At 56.2% G+C, this 20,584-nt stretch overlaps 1 protein-coding gene across 7 annotated transcripts in view; it reads left to right on the top strand.

The window, feature by feature from the left end:
* Window positions 1-19,850, top strand: part of PLXNB2 (plexin B2) — a 42,981-nt gene extending 23,131 nt beyond the window's left edge. For 4 of the 7 annotated variants that reach the window (XM_060188837.1, XM_060188834.1, XM_060188835.1 and 1 more), the window contains 35 exons: window positions 83-1,154; window positions 1,477-1,659; window positions 1,746-1,874; window positions 3,317-3,417; window positions 3,520-3,646; window positions 3,900-4,053; window positions 4,924-5,038; window positions 5,127-5,235; window positions 5,321-5,422; window positions 7,605-7,697; window positions 7,982-8,063; window positions 8,181-8,341; window positions 8,469-8,617; window positions 8,738-8,846; window positions 8,977-9,113; window positions 9,309-9,479; window positions 9,973-10,102; window positions 10,186-10,413; window positions 10,522-10,698; window positions 10,794-10,933; window positions 11,037-11,137; window positions 11,241-11,470; window positions 11,560-11,741; window positions 13,778-13,844; window positions 14,040-14,186; window positions 14,625-14,781; window positions 14,927-15,027; window positions 15,208-15,292; window positions 15,406-15,560; window positions 15,974-16,134; window positions 16,220-16,367; window positions 18,188-18,252; window positions 18,428-18,503; window positions 18,784-18,858; window positions 18,963-19,850. In XM_060188837.1, the coding sequence (XP_060044820.1) occupies window positions 96-1,154; window positions 1,477-1,659; window positions 1,746-1,874; window positions 3,317-3,417; window positions 3,520-3,646; window positions 3,900-4,053; window positions 4,924-5,038; window positions 5,127-5,235; window positions 5,321-5,422; window positions 7,605-7,697; window positions 7,982-8,063; window positions 8,181-8,341; window positions 8,469-8,617; window positions 8,738-8,846; window positions 8,977-9,113; window positions 9,309-9,479; window positions 9,973-10,102; window positions 10,186-10,413; window positions 10,522-10,698; window positions 10,794-10,933; window positions 11,037-11,137; window positions 11,241-11,470; window positions 11,560-11,741; window positions 13,778-13,844; window positions 14,040-14,186; window positions 14,625-14,781; window positions 14,927-15,027; window positions 15,208-15,292; window positions 15,406-15,560; window positions 15,974-16,134; window positions 16,220-16,367; window positions 18,188-18,252; window positions 18,428-18,503; window positions 18,784-18,858; window positions 18,963-19,067 (5,511 nt within the window). In that variant the 5' untranslated portion in view covers window positions 83-95 and the 3' untranslated portion in view covers window positions 19,068-19,850. The remainder of the gene's footprint in view (window positions 1-82; window positions 1,155-1,476; window positions 1,660-1,745; window positions 1,875-3,316; window positions 3,418-3,519; window positions 3,647-3,899; window positions 4,054-4,923; window positions 5,039-5,126; window positions 5,236-5,320; window positions 5,423-7,604; window positions 7,698-7,981; window positions 8,064-8,180; window positions 8,342-8,468; window positions 8,618-8,737; window positions 8,847-8,976; window positions 9,114-9,308; window positions 9,480-9,972; window positions 10,103-10,185; window positions 10,414-10,521; window positions 10,699-10,793; window positions 10,934-11,036; window positions 11,138-11,240; window positions 11,471-11,559; window positions 11,742-13,777; window positions 13,845-14,039; window positions 14,187-14,624; window positions 14,782-14,926; window positions 15,028-15,207; window positions 15,293-15,405; window positions 15,561-15,973; window positions 16,135-16,219; window positions 16,368-18,187; window positions 18,253-18,427; window positions 18,504-18,783; window positions 18,859-18,962) is intronic. The other 3 variants (XM_060188838.1, XM_060188833.1, XM_060188839.1) reach the window with 3 other exon arrangements.
* The last annotated feature ends 734 nt before the right edge of the window (window positions 19,851-20,584 follow it).

The raw sequence follows: 20,584 nt of genomic DNA, 5'->3' as shown, positions 1-20,584 counted from the left end.
TCTGCAGATGCACCTAGAGAGGGAGCTTCCTGCCTCTCCTCCAAGCTGGGGCTCCCTGACCCTCCTTTCTGCCTTCCCACAGGGGCCTGGAGGCGATGGCATTGCAGCTCTGGGCCCTGGCCCTGCTGGGCCTGCTGGGCACAGGTGCGGCCCTGCGGCACCACAAGCTGAACTTCTTTCAAAGTGAGACGGAGCTGAACCACCTTGTGGTGGACAGAGAGACGGGCGTGGTGTACCTCGGTGTGGTGAACGCGCTCTACCAGCTGAATGCCAACCTGCAGCTGGAGCAGAAGGCCGGCACTGGCCCCGCCCTGGACAACAAGAAATGTACGCCCCCTATCGAGCCCAGCCAGTGCCATGAGGCCATGATGACTGACAACGTCAATCAGCTCCTCCTGCTCGATGCCCCACGGAAGCGCCTGGTGGAGTGTGGCAGCCTCTTCAAGGGCATCTGTGCCCTGCGCGCCATGAGCAACATCTCCACTCGGCTCTTCTACGAGGACAGCGGCGGCGAGAAGTCCTTTGTGGCCAGCAATGACAAGAGCGTGGCCACCGTGGGGCTGGTGAGCGAGACGGTTCCTGGCGAGCGCGTGCTGTTCGTGGGCAAGGGCAACGGGCCACACGACAACGGCGTCATCGTGAGCACCCGCCTGCTGGACCGAGTGGACGGCCGGGACGCCTTCGAGGCCTACACGGACCACGCCACCTACAAGGCCGGCTACCTGTCCACCAACACGCAGCAGTTTGTGACTGCCTTCGAGGACGGCATCTACGTCTTCTTCGTCTTCAACCAGCAGGACAAGCACCCATCCCGCAACCGCACGCTGCTGGCGCGCATGTGCAAGCATGACCCCTTCTACTACTCCTACCTGGAGATGGACCTGCAGTGCCTGGACCCCAGTGAAGCTCTGGCCCCCACCTTCAGCACCTGCTTGGCGGCTTCTGTGGCCTTGGTGGGCACCGGCCCGGTGCTCTATGCCGTCTTCAGCAGGGAGGGTCGGGGCGGCGCTGGGCCCAGAGCCGGCCTCTGCTTGTTCCCCCTGGAGGAAGTCAATCAGAAGATGCAGGCTAACCGCGACGCCTGCTACAAAGCCACGCAGGACACCTTCTACAAGCCCTTCCACGGCGAGATCCAGTGCGGGGGCCACATGCCGGTGGGTGACTCTCATGCCTCCCATAAGCTTAGGTCACATGGGTCTCTGTGGGCCTGTAGCGGGGGGGGGTTCCACCTTCCTGTGAGGGCCCCAAGGCTGTATGGATGTAAGTGCTTGTACACATGTGAGCACTGCTCCTCCCTGGCTTCAACACTGCTCGCTTCCCCTGGTGTCCCTCCCATGCTTGCTGGGATGGGGGGCACAAGGCAGGGTCCCTGTCCACGCAGTGTGCTTGTTCTCAGGGAGGTGTGTGGGGATCACAAGTGCTGGGAGCTCCACGGTAGGGGTCTGGGCCCACCACTGATGATGCCCTGGTTTGCAGGGTGCCAGTGAAAGCTTCCCATGTGGTTCAGAACACCTGCCCTACCCACTGGGAAGCAGAGATGGACTCACAGCCACGGCAGTGCTGCAGCGTGGGGGCCTGAACCTGACGGCCGTGACGGTGGCCGCTGAGAACAACCACACCATTGCCTTTCTGGGCACCTCAGATGGCCGGGTCCTCAAGGTGAGATGGGGCAGTGGCTCCTGGAGGGAATGTCTGTGTGTCAGCCCCCTGCCTCCCTTCACCTGCCTGCCCTGCACCACCTGCAGGTGTACCTCACCCAAAATGGCAGCTCCTCGGAGTACGGCTCTATCCTTGTGGAGATCAATAAGAAAATCAAGCAGGACCTAGTGCTGTCTGCAGATGGGAACAGTCTGTACGCCATGACCCAGGATAAGGTAGTCCGGCCTCGGTGAGGGTTACAGTGACAGAAAGAGGGGTCCAGGCCATCGTGAGGGCAGGGAGGCCACCCTCTTTCTTGAGTTCCTGGCACATCTCTGTGTGTCCCTCTTGTACTTTCCATGTCGCTAGCTGTTTCCTTGATCCCATTCTTTTAAAAATTTTTTCCAGTATTTTATTTTAATGAGAGATACAGAAAGAAAGACACAGAAGTACCAGAGCACTACTCAGCTCCGGCTTATGGTGGTGCTGGAAACTGAACCGGGGCCCTTGGCGCCTCAAGCACACGAGTCCTGCAGAACCATTATGCTATCCCCCCTGCCCTTTGGTCCCGTTCTGGTGGGAGACACAGATGAGCGAGCGCACTGAGTATGCCTCCCCTGGAGGTGTCCATGGCAGCCAGGGGCCCAGCAGCAATGGCCAGAGACATGGACCAGGCTCCCCAGCTTATGGTGCCGCTGATACAAAAGCCCCTCAAGGGAGTCGGGCGGTAGCGCAGCGGGTTAAGCGCACATGGTGCAAAGCGCAAGGATAGGTGTAAGGATCCCGGTTCGAGCCCCAGGCTCCCCACCTGCAGGGGGAGTCGCTTCACAAACGGTGAAGCAGGTCTGCAGATGTCTGTCTTTCTTTCCCCCTCTCTGTCTTCCCCTCCTCTCTCCATTTCTCTCTGTCCTATCCAACAACGACGACATCAACAACAACAGTAACTACAACAATAAAACAACAAGGGCAACAAAAGAGAATAAATATTAAAAAAAAAAAAAAAAACCCTCAAGCCAGCCCTGAGGGCAACCAGGAATCCAGACACCTCCCACAGGAGGCAGGGACAGAGAGTATGGGCTGGCACCCAGTGGGTCTGTGGGACCCGTGCTTCAGATCCCGGGCAGGACCACATGGGGCCTGGTGGGCAGCTGCTTGCCTAGAGCCCTTGTCATCAAGCCTTCACTGACATTTGAGGCTTTTAAGACTCAAAAATGAAGGTGGAGGGGCTTGAAGATGGCTCACATACTTCTGTATGTACTTGGACCCAAGTTTGGGCCCTTGCCACTACACGAGAGTGCCTGGGGAGTCTGGGGGAGGGGTGAGAAGTTGAGGATATCTTTCTCTCCCTCTTTCTCTCTCTTCATCTCTGTCTTTCACCCTATACTTAGAAGAAAGGGAAAAGGCCCCTGGGACAGTAGAATCATGCAGGCACCGAGCCCTAGCGACAACCCTGGTGGCAAAAAGAAAAGGAAAGACTGGGGCAGAGGATAGATAGCATAATGGCTATGCAAACAGACTCTCATGCTTGTGGCTCAAAAGTCTCATGTTCAATCCCCCACACCACCTTAAGCCAGAGCTAAACATCGGCTGAATGAAGGGACAAGCATGTGGTCCCCAGGAAGCCTGGATCCAAGGGAGGTGGTGGGTCAGTGACACAGGTTGTGGCTGTGACCCCCAGGTGTTCCAGCTACCAGTGCAGGAGTGTGAGAGCTACCTAACCTGTGCTCAGTGCCGCAGCTCACAGGACCCATACTGTGGCTGGTGCGTTGTTGAGGGACGGTGAGTGCCAGGGCCATGGGCCCTACCATGGGTTCTGGTGGTGGGGTGGGGCTGGCAGTTGCCAGGGCTGACCCGTCACCCTGCCCTGCCCTTCCTACACAGATGCACCAGGAGGGCCCAGTGTCCACGTGCGGAGGAGTCAGGTCACTGGCTGTGGAGCCGTGATGAGTCCTGTGTGACCATCACCGGGGCTCAGCCACAGAACATGAGCCGGCGAGCCCAGGGAGAGGTAAGTGCAGGGGCCAGGGCAGAGCGGGGCTGACATTATCCCAGGCGTCGCCAGAGCAAGCCCCAAGGGGTCGACTTTAGATGAGAGGGAATCAGGTTCTAGAAAATGTCCAGGGAGCCAGCTGTCCATTTGAGGAAGAGCCAGGAGAGGAGGCCAAGGATGCAGTGGTGTTGGCAGGGTCTGGGCAAAGCATGTCTGGCCCCACACCCCTGACTTGGACAGATCTTGTGTGAGCTGCCTGGTCCCTCCCCAGGTGCTGTTGACCATCAGTCCCCTCCCTGCCCTGAACGAGGACGACGAGCTGCTGTGCCATTTTGGTGACTCGCCGTCACACTCTGCCCGCGTGGAGGGAAATGCCATCATCTGCAACTCCCCGAGTAGCATTCCGGGCACCCCGCCTGGCCAGGGTGAGCCCTGTCCTCAGCGTGGGTGGCCCGCTCTCTCTCTCTCTCTCTCTCTCTCTCTCTCTCACACACACACACACACACACACACACACACACACACACACACACACACACACACACACAGAAAGACACACGCTGTCTTCCATGGGCCCCGCATGGGACTCCACCCAGGTGAGGGCAAGTACAGACAGCACATGCTAGAGCAGAGGCCCCACCCTTTCCTAAGGCCATGTTGAGAGTGACCCATATGATTCCTTCCTTCTTACTCTTTTGTCACTTGTACTCAGCACCTGGGAGCAAGCTCTGGGCTCCATCATTTTTGCAACAGACGCACAGTCGCACGCACACACACGCACCCAACTGCCTGCGTCTCATCCTGGCCAGCTGGAGATTGGGGCGGCCCCCAGTGGCAGGTGGATGTGGGCTGGGTAGGCACACCTCCTGTCCTGAGTGTTCAGGGCAGTAGAGGACAATTCGTTGGTGAAGGGGGCCCACAGTGACGTCAGGGAGCTGGCAGGGCACTGGGCCCCAGACACCAAAGCCCTTGATGCCTGCAGGGACAAGAGAGAGGGCCCGACAGCACAGAGCCCAGGGAGCAATGTGAGCCCTGCCCAGGGAGCAGACACCTGAGCCCAGATCTGATGGCTGTGCAGGGACCTGAGCCAGGGCAAGTGGGTAGGGCCCTGCCATCCCCACACAGAGACCAGGGTCTGCATGTTTCCTTCATGCTCCCTGGGTCTCGGGGAGCTATAGCGGGAGTTGGGAATGGGGGGCCCAGTTCCAGGCCTTCCTGTCCTCTTGCCCCAGTGTGCATGCTTTTCCCTGCATTCTGCGGTCCCCACCTGACACTGTCCCCACTGGCTGCCTGCAGACCACGTGGCTGTGAACATCCAGCTGCTGTTCAGACGTGACAACGTCTTCCTCACCTCCCACCTGTACCCCTTCTATGACTGCAGAGAAGCCATGAGCCTAGTGGAGAACTTGCCGTGAGTGTCCCTGCCTGCCCCACGCCCCCATCATGCTCTGCCAAGACCCCCACCCCCACCCCAAGTCCTTCACTCCCACTTCCCTCAGGTGCATCTCCTGTGCCAGCAACCGTTGGACTTGTCAGTGGGACCTGCGCTACCATGAGTGTCGGGAGGCCTCACCCAACCCTGAAGAGGGCATCATCCCAGCCCACATGGTGAGGGGGTCCTCGTAGTGTACGGTGGGGGGCCACCGGCTGCTCAGCCACAGCCAGGCAGCAGCTGACCAGCTTTATTCTCTAGGAGGACAACTGCCCCCAGTTCCTGGACCCCAAGCCTCTCGTCATCCCCATGAACCACGAAACAGAGGTGACCTTCCAGGGCCAGAACCTGGACACAGTTAAGGTAGGGCTGAGAGCAGGGCAGCTGCTTGAGTCTCTGTTGAGTTTGTTCTGCGGGCTGGGGAGACAGCATAGTGCTTCTGCAAAAAGACTTCTATGCCTGAGGCTCCAAAGTCCCAGAATCAATGAGCATTGCTCTGGTCTGTATGTTTTATTAAAATATATGTATACGGGGGCTGGGCACAGTATGTTAAGCGCACATGGTGTAAATACAAGGGCTGGCATAAGGATCCTGGTTTGAGCCCCCAGCTCCCCACCTGCAGGGGGGGTCACCTCACAGGTAGTAAAGCGGGTCTTCAGGTGTCTTTTTCTCCCTCTCTCTGTCTTCCCCTCCTCTCAGTTTTTCTCTATCCTGTTCAACAACAATGATAGCAGTAACAATAATAACAACAACAATGAACAATGATCAATGACAAGGGCAACAACAGAAAATAGCCGGGAGTCAGGCAGTAGCGCAGCGGATTATGTGCAGGTGGCACAAAGCACAGGGACCAGTGAAAGGATTCCGGTTCAAGCCCCTGGCTCCCCACTTACAGGGGAGTCGCTTCACAAGTGGTGAAGCAGGTCTGCAGGTGTCTTATCTTTCTCTCCCCTCTCTGTCTTGCCCTCCTCTCTCTATCTCTCTGTCCTATCCAACAACGATGACATCAGTAACAACAATAATAAAACAACAAGGGCAACAAAAGGAAATAAATAAGTATGTAAAAGAAAAAAAGAAAATAGCCTCCAGGAGCAGTAAATTCGTAATGCAGGCTCTGAGCCCCAGCAATAACCCTGGAGGCAAAATGTGTGTGTGTATCTATATCTATATATTATTATTAAAATAAAAGAAAATATTTTTAAGGGAATCAGGCAGTAGTGCAGCAGGTTAAGCACAGGTGGCACAAAGCTCAATGACCAGTGTAAGAATCCCAGTTCAAGCCTCTGGCTCCCCACCTGCAAGGGAGTCCCTTCACAGACGGTGAAGCAGGTCTGCAGGTGTCTGTCTTTCTCTCCCTCCTCTCTGTCTTCCCCTCCTCTCCATTTCTCTCTGTCCTATCCAACAACAACAGCAATAACTAGAACAATAAAACAACAAGGGCAACAAAAGGGAATAAAATAAATCAATATATTGATTTTATTCCCTTTTGTTGCCCTTGTTGTTTTATTGTTGTAGTTATTATTGATGTCGCCGTTGTTGGATAGGACAGAGAGAAATGCAGAGAGGAGGAGAAGACAGAGAGGGGGAGAGAAAGACAGACACCTGCAGACTGCTTCACCGCCTGTGAAGCTACTCCCCTGCAGGTGGGGAGCTGGGGGCTCGAACCGGGATCCTTACGCCAGTCCTTGCGCTTTGCGCCACGTGCGCTTAACCCAGTGCGCTGCCGCCCAACTCCCCTAGGGAATAAATAAATATTTTAAAAGTTAAAAAAATATTTTAAAAATATATATTTCGGGGAGTTGGATGGTAGTGCAATGGGTTAAGTGCAGGTGGCACAAAGTGCAAGGACCGAAGTAAGGATCCCGGTTCAAGCCCACAGCTGCCCACCTGCAGGGGAGTCACTTCACTAGCAGTGAAGCAGGTCTGTAGGTGTCTGTCTTTCTCTCCCCCTCTCTGTCTTCCCCTCCTCTCTCCATTTCTCTCTGTCCTATCGAACAACAACGACATCAATCATAACTACAGCAATAAAACAACAAGGGCAGCAAAAAGGAATAAATAAATATTTTTTAAAAGCTTAAAAATATGTTTTTAAAAGTTTTATGGGTCAGGGAGATAGCATACTTGTTATACAAAAAGACTTTCATAACCATGGGTCCCAGGTTCAATCCCCAGTACCACCATAAGCTAGAGCTGAGCAGTGCCCTATTTAAAGGGGGGGGGGGGAGGGAATCCTGCAAAACCTAAATTAGAACCATGACCCATCTAGGGCCTAGCACACAAGGGGGCCAGCCAGCATAGCTGCAGGCTTTGGGAAACGAAGAGAGGAGAAGGCTGCAAGTCACAGGATTATGAGACCCGGCAACTGGCAGGCCACTGAGGAACGTGCTCAGGCGCTGGACTGTGGGTGGACTGGTGGCTGTGGGCCCAGCTGGGATGGCAGTGCTAAATCTGACCTCGGGGGTATGGGACAGGAGAGGCCCCAGCACTGCCAGTCCTGGGGCTCGGGCTGGTCTGTCCAGGGTGTTCTGACCAGACTGTCTTACAGGTCTCCTCCCTGCACGTGGGCAGTGATTTGCTCAAGTTTGAGGAGCAAGTGACCATGAGAGAGACGGGCACCTTCTCTTTCCAGACTCCAAAGGTGTGACTCCTGGGGAGGGCAGCCTGGGTTACTAAGCCCTGGGGAACAGTCACCTCTGTAGGTTGAGGGGGAAGTTGCCTCCTGAGGAAGTCACGGGTGACCTCGAGGTATCTGCAGTCCCCCCCTCCACCTCTGCAGAGTAAAATCAACCATCTGCACATCTGAGGCTCCAGCTTCCAAGCACCTTGGCTCTGAGGGGCTCCCGGGCATGGTGGTCCCCTCCTGGGTATTTGGGCAGGAGCAAGGAATATAACCTGTTGCTGTGTGTGTCCCCCACTCCCCAGCTGTCCCATGATGCCAATGAGACGCTGCCACTGCATCTGTACGTCAAATCCTTTGGCAAGAACATTGACAGCAAGCTCCAAGGTGTGGCATGGGGAGCAGGCAGTGCCAGTGGTCCAGTCAGTGTGTGGGGGTGGGGGCGGGCAGCTGCGGGGTTGAGGGAAGAGGTGGACAGCCCTGCTGACAGAGCTCTCTCTGCAGTCACACTCTACAACTGCTCCTTCGGCCGCAGCGACTGCAGCCTGTGCCTGGCCGCCGACCCTGCCTACAAGTGCGTGTGGTGTGGCAGTCAGACCGGGTGCGTGTACGAGGCCCTGTGCAGCAACACCACGTCCGAGTGCCCGCCTCCTGTCATCACCAGGGTGAGCCTCCCAGAAGTGCCCCTGCCCTCTGGGCTACAGGGGGTGGCAGCTTAATCCCAGCTGCCCCTAAGTCTCCCCCCGACCGTGATCACCAACCCTGCGGGTCAGCTGGGCTCCGCTATTGCAGATTCAGCCTGAGACGGGCCCGCTGGGCGGGGACATCCGCCTCACCATCCTTGGCTCCAATCTGGGAGTCAGAGCAGAGGACGTCAAGAGTGTCACCGTGGCAGGCCAGAACTGTGTCTTTAAACCAGAGCAGTACTCCGTCTCCACTCGGTGAGTGGAGAGCCCACAATTTGCACCCCGAGGGGGCCAGGAGACCCACATACTCAGGGATCTGCCAATGTGGCAGGTCCAGGGAGGCTTAGGAATGTCTTCTCTGCTTGAAACCTCCAGGATTGTGTGTGTCATCGAGGCGGCGGAGACGTCCCTCACCGGGGGCATTGAGGTGGATGTCAATGGGAAGCTTGGCCATTCTCCGCCCCATGTCCAGTTCACGTACCAAGTAAGCATCAGCCCCGTGTAGCCAGGTTGGGATGGATCCAAGTGGGAACAGTCCCTCTGCCACCTTCTGACAAGATCTTGGAGGGGGCCCCCCAAAAAAAACCTGACCCCCAAACCCCACCCTCCTCCAGGAGCCCCAGCCCACAAGCGTGGAGCCCAAGCAGGGGCCGCTGGCAGGTGGCACCGTGCTGACCATCAATGGCATCCACCTGGACACAGGCTCTGAGGAAGACGTGCGGGTGACCATCGCTGGCGTCCCTTGTAACGTGTGCGTGTCTCCCCTGGCACGGAGGGAGGGGGTGTCTCTGGTCTGCCCTGGTCCCGGTGGGGGCAAGGGGGCAGTGGGTGTGCTCTGGAGGGAGGCTGCAAAACCAGCCTGACCCACTGACCCAGAACTGGGGAGTGGTCCCAGGGTAAGGTGATGCTGACAGCAACGCCCTGCCCCGCCCCACCCCACCCCCAGGACACAGTTTGGAGAGCAGCTGCAGTGCGTCACTGGCCCCCACACCTCTGTTGAGGAGCTGCCCTTGGAGATCTGCTACGGGGGCTCCACGGTGTCCAGCAATGATGTCGTCTTCACCTACCGCGAGAATCCTGTGCTGCAGGCCTTCGAGCCCATGCGGAGCTTCGTCAGGTGTGACTGACCTCTTGCTCCCTGCCCAGCGCCCCCCACCTGCCCGCTGCCCCACCCAGTCAGCGACCTTCCCTCTGCCTCCCTATCTGTTGAGGGTATAGGACTTGCCTGGTGACAGGAGGAAAACTGTGAGCACCCCCAGATCAGTTCCTAGAAAGTCAAAAGAGTGGGCCTGGGGAGACAGATTAATGGTTCTGCAAAAAGACTCCCTGCCCGAGGCTCTGAGGTCCCAGGTTCAATCCCCAGTGCTACCAGGGCTCTGGTAGAAACTGAAACTAGCAATAAACCACAAGAAGGGTGTGCCCCACCCCACCCTTCACTGGGAGGCCACAGGAGTGGGAGGGGTCTAAGTTCTGCCTGCCTTGAGTCCATCACGGGGCCAGAGCTGGCGGGGGGGGGGGGGGGGGTGGTGGTGGTGGTGGTGGTGGTGGTGGTGGTCGCACAGCCTACCTCACCCAGCTTGCGCACTCAGGCACCTCCCTCCCACCCACAGTGGAGGCCGGAGCATCAATGTCACGGGGCAGGGCTTCAGCCTGATTCAGAACTTCTCCATGGTGGTCATCGCTGAGCCCTTGCAGTCCTGGCAGCAACGCCGGGAGTCAGGACCCCTGCAGGCCACCACGGTCAGTTGTGTGGTCCGATGGGGGGAGTGAGGGCGGGTAGGGGACTTCGCCAGGGCGTCTGACTGCCTGGTCTCCACCCACAGGTGGTAGGGACCAACTACCAGCGCTACAACGACTCCAAGGTGTCGTTCCTGTCCCCAGCCGTCCCCGAGGAGCCCGAGGCCTACAACCTCACGGTGCTCATCCAAATGGACGGGCACCGTGCCCTGCTCCGCACCGAGGCTGGCGCCTTCGAGTATGTGGCCGACCCCACCTTCGAGAATTTCACCGGGGGTGTCAAGAAGCAGGTCAACAAGCTCATCCACGCCCGGGTAAGGACTGACCAGGCTCTGGGTCTGACCCAAGGGTACGTGGCGGGAGGATGCTGGGCAGGTGTCCCTGACCCCTCCCAGTCACTGTGACACCCACACATCCCCCAGGGCACCAATCTGAACAAGGCCATGACATTGCAAGAGGCCGAGGCCTTCGTGGGTGCTGAGCAATGTGCCATGAAGACCCTGACAGAGACCGACCTGTACTGTGAGCCCCCAGAAGTGCAGCCACCTCCCAAGCGGCGTCAGAAGCGGGACACAACACACAACCTACCCGAGTTCATCGTGGGTGTGGGCAGACCTGGGACAAGGTAGAGGAGGGGCTGGGACCAGGCAAGCTTGTTGGCTATGATCCCTGATGAGCCCGCCCCTCCACACAGGTCAAGTTCGGCTCCCGGGAGTGGGTGCTGGGCCGCGTTGAGTACGACACACGACCGGGTGACATGCCCCTAGGCCTCATCCTGCCTCTGGTCATTGTGCCCATGGTGCTGGTCATTGCCGTGTCCATCTACTGCTACTGGTGAGCAGCCTCGGCACCTGCCACTGCCCAGTGCAAAACAGGCCCTCAGCTACCACCTGGACCTGCCCCGTGCCAGGCCCCGGTAACCTTCCCGTGTCCCCAGGAGAAAGAGCCAGCAGGCGGAGCGGGAGTACGAGAAGATCAAATCCCAGCTGGAGGGCTTGGAGGAGAGTGTAAGGGACCGCTGCAAGAAGGAATTCACAGGTACTGGCTCACGGCCATGACCCCGGGGGTGGGGGAGGTACCTTGAGGGGATCACAAGCCTGGAGGTACAGAAACGGGCTGCCTGACCCCGGCCTCCCCCCAGACCTGATGATTGAGATGGAGGACCAGACCAGCGACGTGCACGAGGCGGGCATCCCGGTGCTGGACTATAAGACCTACACCGACCGGGTATTCTTCCTGCCCTCCAAGGACGGGGACAAGGACGTGATGATTACGGGCAAGCTGGACATCCCCGAGTCCCGGCGGCCCACCATGGAGCAAGCCCTGTACCAGTTCTCCAACCTGCTCAACAGCAAGTCCTTCCTCATCAATGTGAGTGGGGGTTGGGGGGCCAGGAAGGCCGGGGGAGTAGGTCCCCAAAGGGGCTGAGGCGTGACCTGGCTCCCCCACCTACTCCGCAGTTCATCCACACCCTGGAGAACCAGCGAGAGTTCTCGGCCCGCGCCAAGGTCTACTTCGCATCTCTGCTGACGGTGGCGCTGCACGGGAAGCTGGAGTACTACACCGACATCATGCGCACGCTCTTTCTCGAGCTGATGGAGCAGTACGTGGTGGCCAAGAACCCCAAACTGATGCTGCGCAGGTGCATAGGGCAAGGGCGAGAGCCAGGAGGGTGGTCTTTCTTCTTTTTTTTTTTTTTAACTTTATTTATTTGATAGAACAGAGAAATTGAGAAGGGGGTGGTACAGAGGAGGAGAGAGAGAGGGAGAGACAGCCCTGCAGCCCTGCTTCACCACTCATGAAGCTTTCCCCCTACAGGTGGGAACCTGGGTCCTTGTGCACTGTAATGTGAGTGCTTAACCAGGTGCACCACCTAGCCCCAGTGGTGACATTCCTGATATATATATATTTCCCCCTCTAGTGGCGCAGGCACCGCCATGCGAGCTGCTTGACACGGTACCAGCTTCGCAGGAAGTTCAGCACGGCTGGACTCTCCAGGCCAAACTGAAACCATCTCGCCTTTTGCCATGATTCAGCTCTGTGTGGTCTTAATAATATTTACCTATGGCCAGGCTCAGAGCCTGACCAAATGACAAAAATAATGACAAAACCTGCACTGCACTCTGTAAGGTTGAACATAATGGAACAAGCAGTATCAGTAATGCAGAGTTTTTCAGGAGGCCCCAATAGGAAGAAATGTTTTCCCCTTTATCTACACCACTTCCTTTAGTATTCCCCCTAAAATATAGAGAAAGATTGGTGGTTCCCACAGTGGAGGGGCCACCTTACATAAATAATTAATGGAAAGTTATGGTACCTGCCTAGATACAATGGGCCTTTTAATCTACCATCCACCACTATGCTCCCACCTCCTTATGCAGGAATAGTACACGAGAACCTAGGTCACACAGTGAGCACACACAGAAGATGGATTCTAGCTAGAGAGTTTAACTTGGAACAAAATAAAACAAAACTCCTTGATCAAACAATGGAACAGATTTTGTGAAAAATGGGCTGCTCGATTTGTTTAAGGCCCCTAGACACATAACAGGCTTGAACTTTCTTTTTTTTTTTTAAATATTTATTTTATTTATTTATTCCCTTTTGTTACCCTTGTTTTATTGTTGTTGTCGTTGTTGGATAGGAGAGAGAGAAATGCAGAGAGGAGGGGAAGACAGAGAGGGGGAGAGAAAGATAGACACCTGCAGACCTGCTTCACCGCCTGCGAAGCGACTCCCCTGCAGGTGTGGAGCCGGGATTCGAACCGGGATCCTTATGCCGGTCCTTGTGCTTTGCGCCACCTGCGCTTAACCCGCTGTGCTGCAGCCCGACTCCCAGGCTTGAACTTTCTATACACCGTTGTCTTCTGATGCACAGGGCCAAGAGAATGGCATAAAAGGTAGAATATTCATCTTAATCAATAGGACATTTGCCTAGCACACAGGTACAGGAAAAACAAAAGACACGGAAACAGTGATGTGATCTCTAGGGCAGGAGGTGTTCCCTACCTGTGCTGTTCTTACTTGGTGATTTTTGTTTCAATAATCAAAGCCTTGGTGATTTTTGTTTTAATAATCAATATCTTGGTGGTTTTTGTTTGAATGATCTAAGCCTTATGAGACTCTAAAAGTAAAGTTCTGCTTAGGTTAGACAGAGATGCCTGCTTGAGCTGGATTCAGCATCAACTCACTCGTCTCTCATTCATTCTTCGCCGACGCCCCTCCTCCTCCAGGATGCCCTTATAACCTGCTGGGGCTGGCCCCCGGCACTCTAGGGTTATTGCTGGGGCTTGGTGCTGACACTACGAATTCCCTGCTCCTGGCAGCCATTTTTCCTTTTTTTTTTTTTTTTCTATTTTATTGGCTAGGACAAAGAGATATTGAGAGGACGGAGAGAGAAAAAGATAGACACCTGCAGACCTGCTTCACTGCCTGTGAAGCAACCCCCTGCATGTGGGCGGTGGGGGATCAAACCGGATGCTTACACGGGTCTTCGCACTTAGTACTATGTGTGCTTAACTGGGTGTGCCACCACACGGCCCCCGAGCAGTCTCTACGGTGTGCAAGGATCTGGGTTCAGGCCTCTTGTCCCTACTTCTCTCTTGATTTCTCTCTGTCCAATAAATAAATAAATAAAATATTTTTTAACAGGTGGTATTACAAATCTTTGTGTTACCAGGTCTGAGACAGTGGTGGAGAGAATGCTGTCCAACTGGATGTCTATCTGTCTGTACCAGTACCTCAAGGTGGGTTGCTTGTGGCCTAGGACAAGGCTGGGGAACAAGGGCAGTGCTAGGACTTCCCCTGCTGGAACCTCTCCCCACCTCCATCTCCCCTGCCATCCAGCAGCTCCAGATCCCTGGCTGACAGGGATGGATTTGCTTTTGCTCTGGCAAGGGCCACAAGGCCAGCCCCTCACCCTCCCTGCATTCCCACTCCAGGACAGTGCCGGTGAGCCACTGTATAAGCTGTTCAAGGCCATCAAGCACCAGGTGGAAAAGGGGCCTGTGGATGCTGTGCAGAAGAAGGCCAAGTACACCCTCAATGACACAGGGCTGCTGGGGGACGACGTGGAATATGCACCCCTGGTGAGCTCCCCGGGACTAGGTGGGCTGCAGGGAGGGGTGGGCATGCTCAGTGTGGGCTGAAGTCAATGCTGCTCCCCGGCGGATTTGTGTCCAAAGCCATTCCCTGTGCTGGGAGCAGCCGCCTTCAAGGAGGGCCTGGAGCTGGGGTCTTTAGCTTTCCCTGGGCACCTGTCTTGCTATGTTTGCACAGGCAAGGCGCACGTACACGTGGGGGAGGGCCCTGCACACACACGTCTGCTACTAAGCTCTGCATGTGGGAGACGCAGTGTGTAGCATATGCTTATGTGTTTCCATGACATTGTATAATCTGCCATAGTGGCCCTGAATGTTGAGGGGCTCGGTCCTCCCACAATATGGGGCAGAGGCTGCTTCCTATGTGGGCTAGTGAGTGTGCAGTCCTGTTCTCACTGCCCCGTGCCCTCCCCTCCTCTCCGTCAGACAGTGAACGTGATTGTCCAGGACGAGGGACTGGATGCCATCCCTGTCAAGGTCCTCAACTGTGACACCATCTCCCAGGTCAAGGAGAAGATCATTGACCAGGTGTACCGCACGCAGCCTTGCTCCCGCTGGCCCAAGGCTGACAGTGTGGTTCTTGGTGAGCAGGGCCCCCAGCCCCATCCTGTGAAGCGCCCTGGCGTGGGAGAGGCAGGAGGGTAGGTGGGACGGGGTCAGCGAGAAGGGAGTATTTTGGCCAGCCGTCTGCGGCCCAAGTCCAGAAGCTAGGCTGTGTCCTCCCACAGAGTGGCGTCCTGGGTCCACTGCCCAGATCCTGTCAGACCTGGACCTGACCTCTCAGCGGGAGGGCCGCTGGAAACGCATCAACACCCTGATGCACTACAACGTGAGTGCGGGGCCGCCTTCCGCCCTGCCCTGGGACAGCCTGCCCCACAGTCTGTGGCGTTCACTCTCACTTTGGCAGTACACCTGTACTTTCGCTTCAGCCATAATAAGCCTTTGCTGCTTGAAAAATGAAAGTGTGGGGTGGGAAGCTGGGCCGACCCTGATGGCTGTGCTTCCCTAGGTCCGGGATGGAGCCACCCTCATCCTGTCCAAAGTGGGGGTCTCGCAGCAGCCTGAGGACAGCCAGCAGGACCTGCCTGGGGAGCGTGAGTGCTTTACGCGCGCCTGTGCTGTTGTTTGCAGGGGAGCTGCCAAGGGGGGCTGCCCAGCACAGAAAGGGCCCTGAGACCTGTGACTCCAGTTCCCCTCTGCCCCGCAGGCCACGCCCTCCTGGAGGAGGAGAACCGGGTGTGGCACCTGGTACGGCCCACGGACGAGGTGGATGAGGGCAAGTCCAAGCGGGGCAGCGTGAAGGAGAAAGAGCGCACCAAGGCCATCACAGAGATCTACCTGACCCGCCTGCTCTCCGTCAAGGTGGGCAGCGGGGTGCTGAGCCCTCCTCACTGAGTCGCCAACCCCTGTGCAGCAAAGACCCCTCCCAGCTGACACACTTTGTCTTTTTTTCTTTTTTGCCACCGGGGTTATCACCGGGGCTTGGTGCCCTGCGTGGGAATCTACCACTCCCAGTGACCATTTTTTCCTTTTTAAATTTTTTTTTTCTCTTCTGTACTTGGTAGGGCAGATATCAATTGAGAGGAGAGGGGGAGATAGAGTGAGAGAGAGAGAGAGAGAGACAGACAGACAGACACCTGCAAGCACTTGCTGCTCCACTTGTGAAACTTCCCCCTCTGAGTGGAGACAGTCTTGAACCCAGGTCCTTGTCCATAGTAACATGTGCGCTCAACCGGGTCTGCCCCCCCCCCCAACTGACCGTCTTGCACCCACAGGGCACCCTGCAGCAGTTTGTGGACAACTTCTTCCAGAGTGTGCTGGCACCCGGGCACTCGGTGCCACCTGCTGTCAAGTACTTTTTCGACTTCCTGGACGAGCAGGCAGAAAAGCACGACATCAAGGATGAGGACACCATCCATATCTGGAAGACCAACAGGTGGGGCTCCCTGTCCTGCCACCTGCCCCTCACATACACCCCCCCCCAGCAAAGCCGTCTCTCACTCCCTGTCGCTCTGCCTCAGTTTACCGCTCCGCTTCTGGGTGAACATTCTCAAGAACCCGCACTTCATCTTTGATGTGCACGTCCACGAGGTGGTGGACGCCTCCCTGTCCGTCATCGCACAGACATTCATGGACGCCTGCACACGCACAGAGCACAAGCTGAGCAGGGTGGGTGCACCGGGATGGTGGAGCGTGGTAGGAGGGGGCATGGATTTGCACCTTTGGGCTGGAGTTTGGGATGGAGGTGGGTAACAGACTATGGGGCTGACTTCACCCACCTGCCCACCTTGAGGAGAGGAGAGGAGAGGGCCTAGCACCTGTGCCTTCCAGTCCTTCCCACAGGCCCCTCCCTTTAGAGAGAAGGGATTTCTTAATACTGTTATTTTTTATGTATTTATTGGCTAAAAAGAGAAATTGAGAGGGAAGAGGGAGAAAGAGAGGGTTTTTTATTATTATTATTTTATTTTCACACCAGAGCACTGTTCAACTCTGGCTTATGGTGGTGCGGGGAATTGAACTTGGAATTTCAAAGCCTCAGGCATGAGAGTCTGTTTGCATAACCATTATGCTATCTTCCCTCCGCCCTCTCTCCCTATCACTCCCTTCCCTCTGATGCTGAGGAATTATTCTGATGCAGTCTCTGCCCCCAGGTATAATTCCTCAGCATCACCTCTCAATTTCTGGCTGTCTCTATTTTTTTTTTAAGATTTAAAAAAAAATTTTTTTTTCCCTTTTTTTTGCCCTTGTTGTTTTTCATTGTTGTTGTATTGTTGTTGTTGTTGATGATGTCATCATTGTTGGATAGGAGAGAAATGGAGAGAGGAGGAGAAGAAAGAGAGGGAGAGAGAAAGATAGACACCTGCAGACCTGCCTTACTGCCTATGAAGTGACTCCCCTGCAGGTGGGGAGCTGGGGGCTCGAACTGGGATCCTTACATCGGTCCTTGCACTTTGTGCCACGTGCACTTAACCCGCTGCGCTACCGCCCGACTCCCTTAAGATTTTTTTTAAAATACTTCCTTTTTGTTGCCCTTATTATTTTTATTGTTGTTATAGTTATTGTTGTTATTGATGTTGTCGTTGTTAGATAGGACAGAGAAATGGAGAGAGGAGAAGAAGACAGAGGGGGAGAGAAAGATGGACACCTGCAGACCCGCTTCACCGCCCATGAAGTGACCCCCCCCTTCCCCGGCAGGTGGAGAAAGAGAGGGGCCAGGTGGTGGCACACCTGGTTGAGCACACTTGTTACAATGTGCAAGGACCTGTGTTTGAGCCCCCAGCCCCTACCTGCAGGGGGAAAGCTTTGCGAATAGTGAAGCAGGGCTATAGGTGTCTCTCTATCTCTCTCCCGCTCTGTCTCCCCCTTCCCATTTGATATCTGGCTGTCTATCCAATAAATATAAAGACAGTGAATTAACAGAGAAAGAGAGAAGGAAAGAGAAAGCTACCTGCAGCACTGCTTCACCACTCGTGAAGCTTCCCCCCTGCAGGTGGAAACCAGGGGCCTGAGCCCAGGTCCTTGCACATTATAGCATGTGCGCTCTACCAAGTATGCCACCACCAACTTTCCGAAGGAAGTGAGTTTTTTCTCCACAGACTTTAAAAAAATTTTTTTTTTATTATTTATTATTGGATAGAGACAGAGAAATCGGGAGGGGAAAGGGAGAGAGACACACGCAGCCCTGCTTCACCAGTCAGGAAGCTTTTCCCCTGTAGGTGGGAACCAGGGGCTTGAACTCTAGCCCTTGCTCACTGTAGTGTGTGTGATTAACCACCTGGCCCCTGGGAAATGAGTTTTCTTACAAACAAAAAGTATCATGAGTGCCAGTCACATCTGCAGCTGGGCAGACACATCTACCCCACACACCCTCCTTACTCTGGGTATCCTGAAGGGGGATGAGCCTGGCTCCCTTGGAACTGAGATCAGGGAACTGACCGCCCCCCCCCCCCCCCCCCCGTCCTCTGTGTCACTTGCCCTGACCCCCACAGGACTCACCAAGCAACAAGCTGCTCTACGCCAAGGAGATCTCCACCTACAAGAAGATGGTGGAGGAGTGAGTGCCACCTACCTCCACTTCCCCGCCCCGTGGGGTGGGGTGGGGGGACACGGGGCACGGCTCAGATCTGTGACGGGGGGGGCGGGGGGAGAGGAGGACCCTGGTGGGCCTATGGGACTCAGGCTCCATGGCCCACCTCGTATGACCAGTAGCCTCTACCCCCACCCCACAGTTACTACAAGGGGATCAGACAGATGGTGCAGGTCAGCGACCAAGACATGAACACACACTTGGCAGAGATTTCCCGGGTAAGGGACTGCGAGGGAACCTCACCCTTTCCCCCCAGGCTGAGTGGGGCTGAGGAGGAGCGGAGGGTAGGTCCAGGGGGGCGTACGTTATGAGCAGCTCGGAGTCAGCCTTGTCTGCAGGGGGTGCCCTGTCTATCCATGGATACCAGTGTCCCTTAAATCTAGGGCTGGGCATTGTGAGGGTCATGGTGTGTGTGTGCCCATGCCCGTGTGCCCCTTGGCAGCCCCCCTGGGGTTGGCCTCCTGCCTACAGGCTCCCTCAGTGCCACCTCCCCTGCAGGCACACACAGACTCTCTCAACACCCTCGTTGCCCTGCATCAACTCTACCAGTACACACAGAAGTACTACGACGAGGTAGGGGGTTGCTCCCCCCCCCAACCCCGGGGCAGAGGGGCGGTGGCAGCAGTGCTAGGGCAGCCCCTCACCTGACCTGTGGTCTGACCCCACCCCACCCCCAGATCATCAACGCCCTGGAGGGGGATCCCGCCGCCCAGAAGATGCAGCTGGCCTATCGCCTCCAGCAGATTGCGGCTGCGCTGGAGAACAAGGTCACAGACCTCTGACCTCCCACCTCCGCCACCCCAGTGGCAGGGTGCAGGTGCGTGGGGCCCGGTGCCCGGAGCGATGCCAGGCATTGGGGAGAGCTTCCAAGGCACGCGGACCAGTCTGCAGGGCTCCGCTCTGCTCTCTTACAGCCAAGGACCAGCCTCCAGCATCTGAACACAGGCAGAGCGGGGACCCAACTCGATGTTCGTAGCCAAGTAGCATCTTCCTCCTGAGCAATACACCAGCACCAGCTCTCCCTCCTGCAGAACCAGCATCCGGTGTTGTCTCCACTCAAGTCTCCTGAGCGATTCAACTCGATTCGCAAACGTGCCTTAGGCCTCTGGCGCCATGCTGGATCTCTGGGGGCGTTCAGGCCTCAGCCCCCTCCCCAGCACCAGCAGCCACCTCACATTTTTGGGTTTGGCCTCTCTGGCTGGGGTCAGAGTGCCTGTGGCCCCTGGGGCCTAGTGCCCAGACTGTGTCCTTCTGTCTGCCCCTCCGGGAACCGAAGGAGAAAAGTGAAAAAGTGGTACGATGCCTTCCTGACCTCACCTGGCCCGCCCCGCGGGCATGGACTCCAGGTCCAGGACCCCACCTCAAAGGTCAAGCTGGACGTCAGACGTCAGAGGCCCAGGTGGCCAGAGGGGACCCAGCAGAATGAGGGTCCTGGTCTTGGTCCTGTCAAACAGGCTGTCCAAGAGGCCAAGCCCAGATCTGGGGGGGCCAGAGGCAGCTCTACCAAGACATCCCCTCTCCCTTTTGTATAGCTTAATTGTAAATCAAATACAGTTGTCTTTTTATCTCTGCCGACTGTCTGGGTTCCTCCTGGGGCTGCTAAATGCCCTTTCCTTACAGCCTAGTGTCTCGCCTTCCCCCCGGTGTGCCCTCGCACCCCCACCTCCCCAACCCAGACCATACCTGCCAGCAGGGCTTGGGGCTGAACCGCTGAGGGTGAAGAGCCGTCCCCTAAACTGAGTCCACGTCTTTCTTGCTGCCCCCCTCTGCTCAGATCTGGGAGATCTCTTGGGAGTGACCCCAGGCTTTTCAACTGAGATCCACAAGTGTAGAACCAGATGTCCATGGGCTGGGAGTGTGATCCTGAAACTGACTGCAGAGGGGGCCAAGAGGCAGCCCCCCTATCATGGGGTTTGGCCTAACTCAGGCGCCACCTGGTGGTTGTGTGAGCCTGCATGCAGTACGGACATCCACAGTCCTGATTCTTCCTAAACTGGGGGCAGTTCACTGTCAGCCAGAGCTGAGTAATGCTTTGGTTAAAAAAAAAAGTGCTGTGGTGTCTCCTCTTCCCGTGTCTCTTCCCCGATCTTCCATCTGGAAAATGGAATGGTTCACCAGGAATGGTGGAGTGGTATGGGTGAAAGCCCCAGTGAAAACCCTGGCAGCAAAAACAAAGGAGAAGGAGAATGGCAGTAGCGGAAAGTAAGCTTCAGACTTAAATGAAGTGGCACCTATGAGCTGATGCCAGAGGGAGGAAATTGTCCAGGGGGTGGGAGATGCCCCCACCCATTGAGTCCTT

Source organism: Erinaceus europaeus, chromosome 4, assembly GCF_950295315.1.
Source record: "Erinaceus europaeus chromosome 4, mEriEur2.1, whole genome shotgun sequence".
Taxonomy (NCBI): Eukaryota; Metazoa; Chordata; class Mammalia; order Eulipotyphla; family Erinaceidae; genus Erinaceus; species Erinaceus europaeus.
This window is presented reverse-complemented; position numbering and strand designations above follow the sequence as displayed.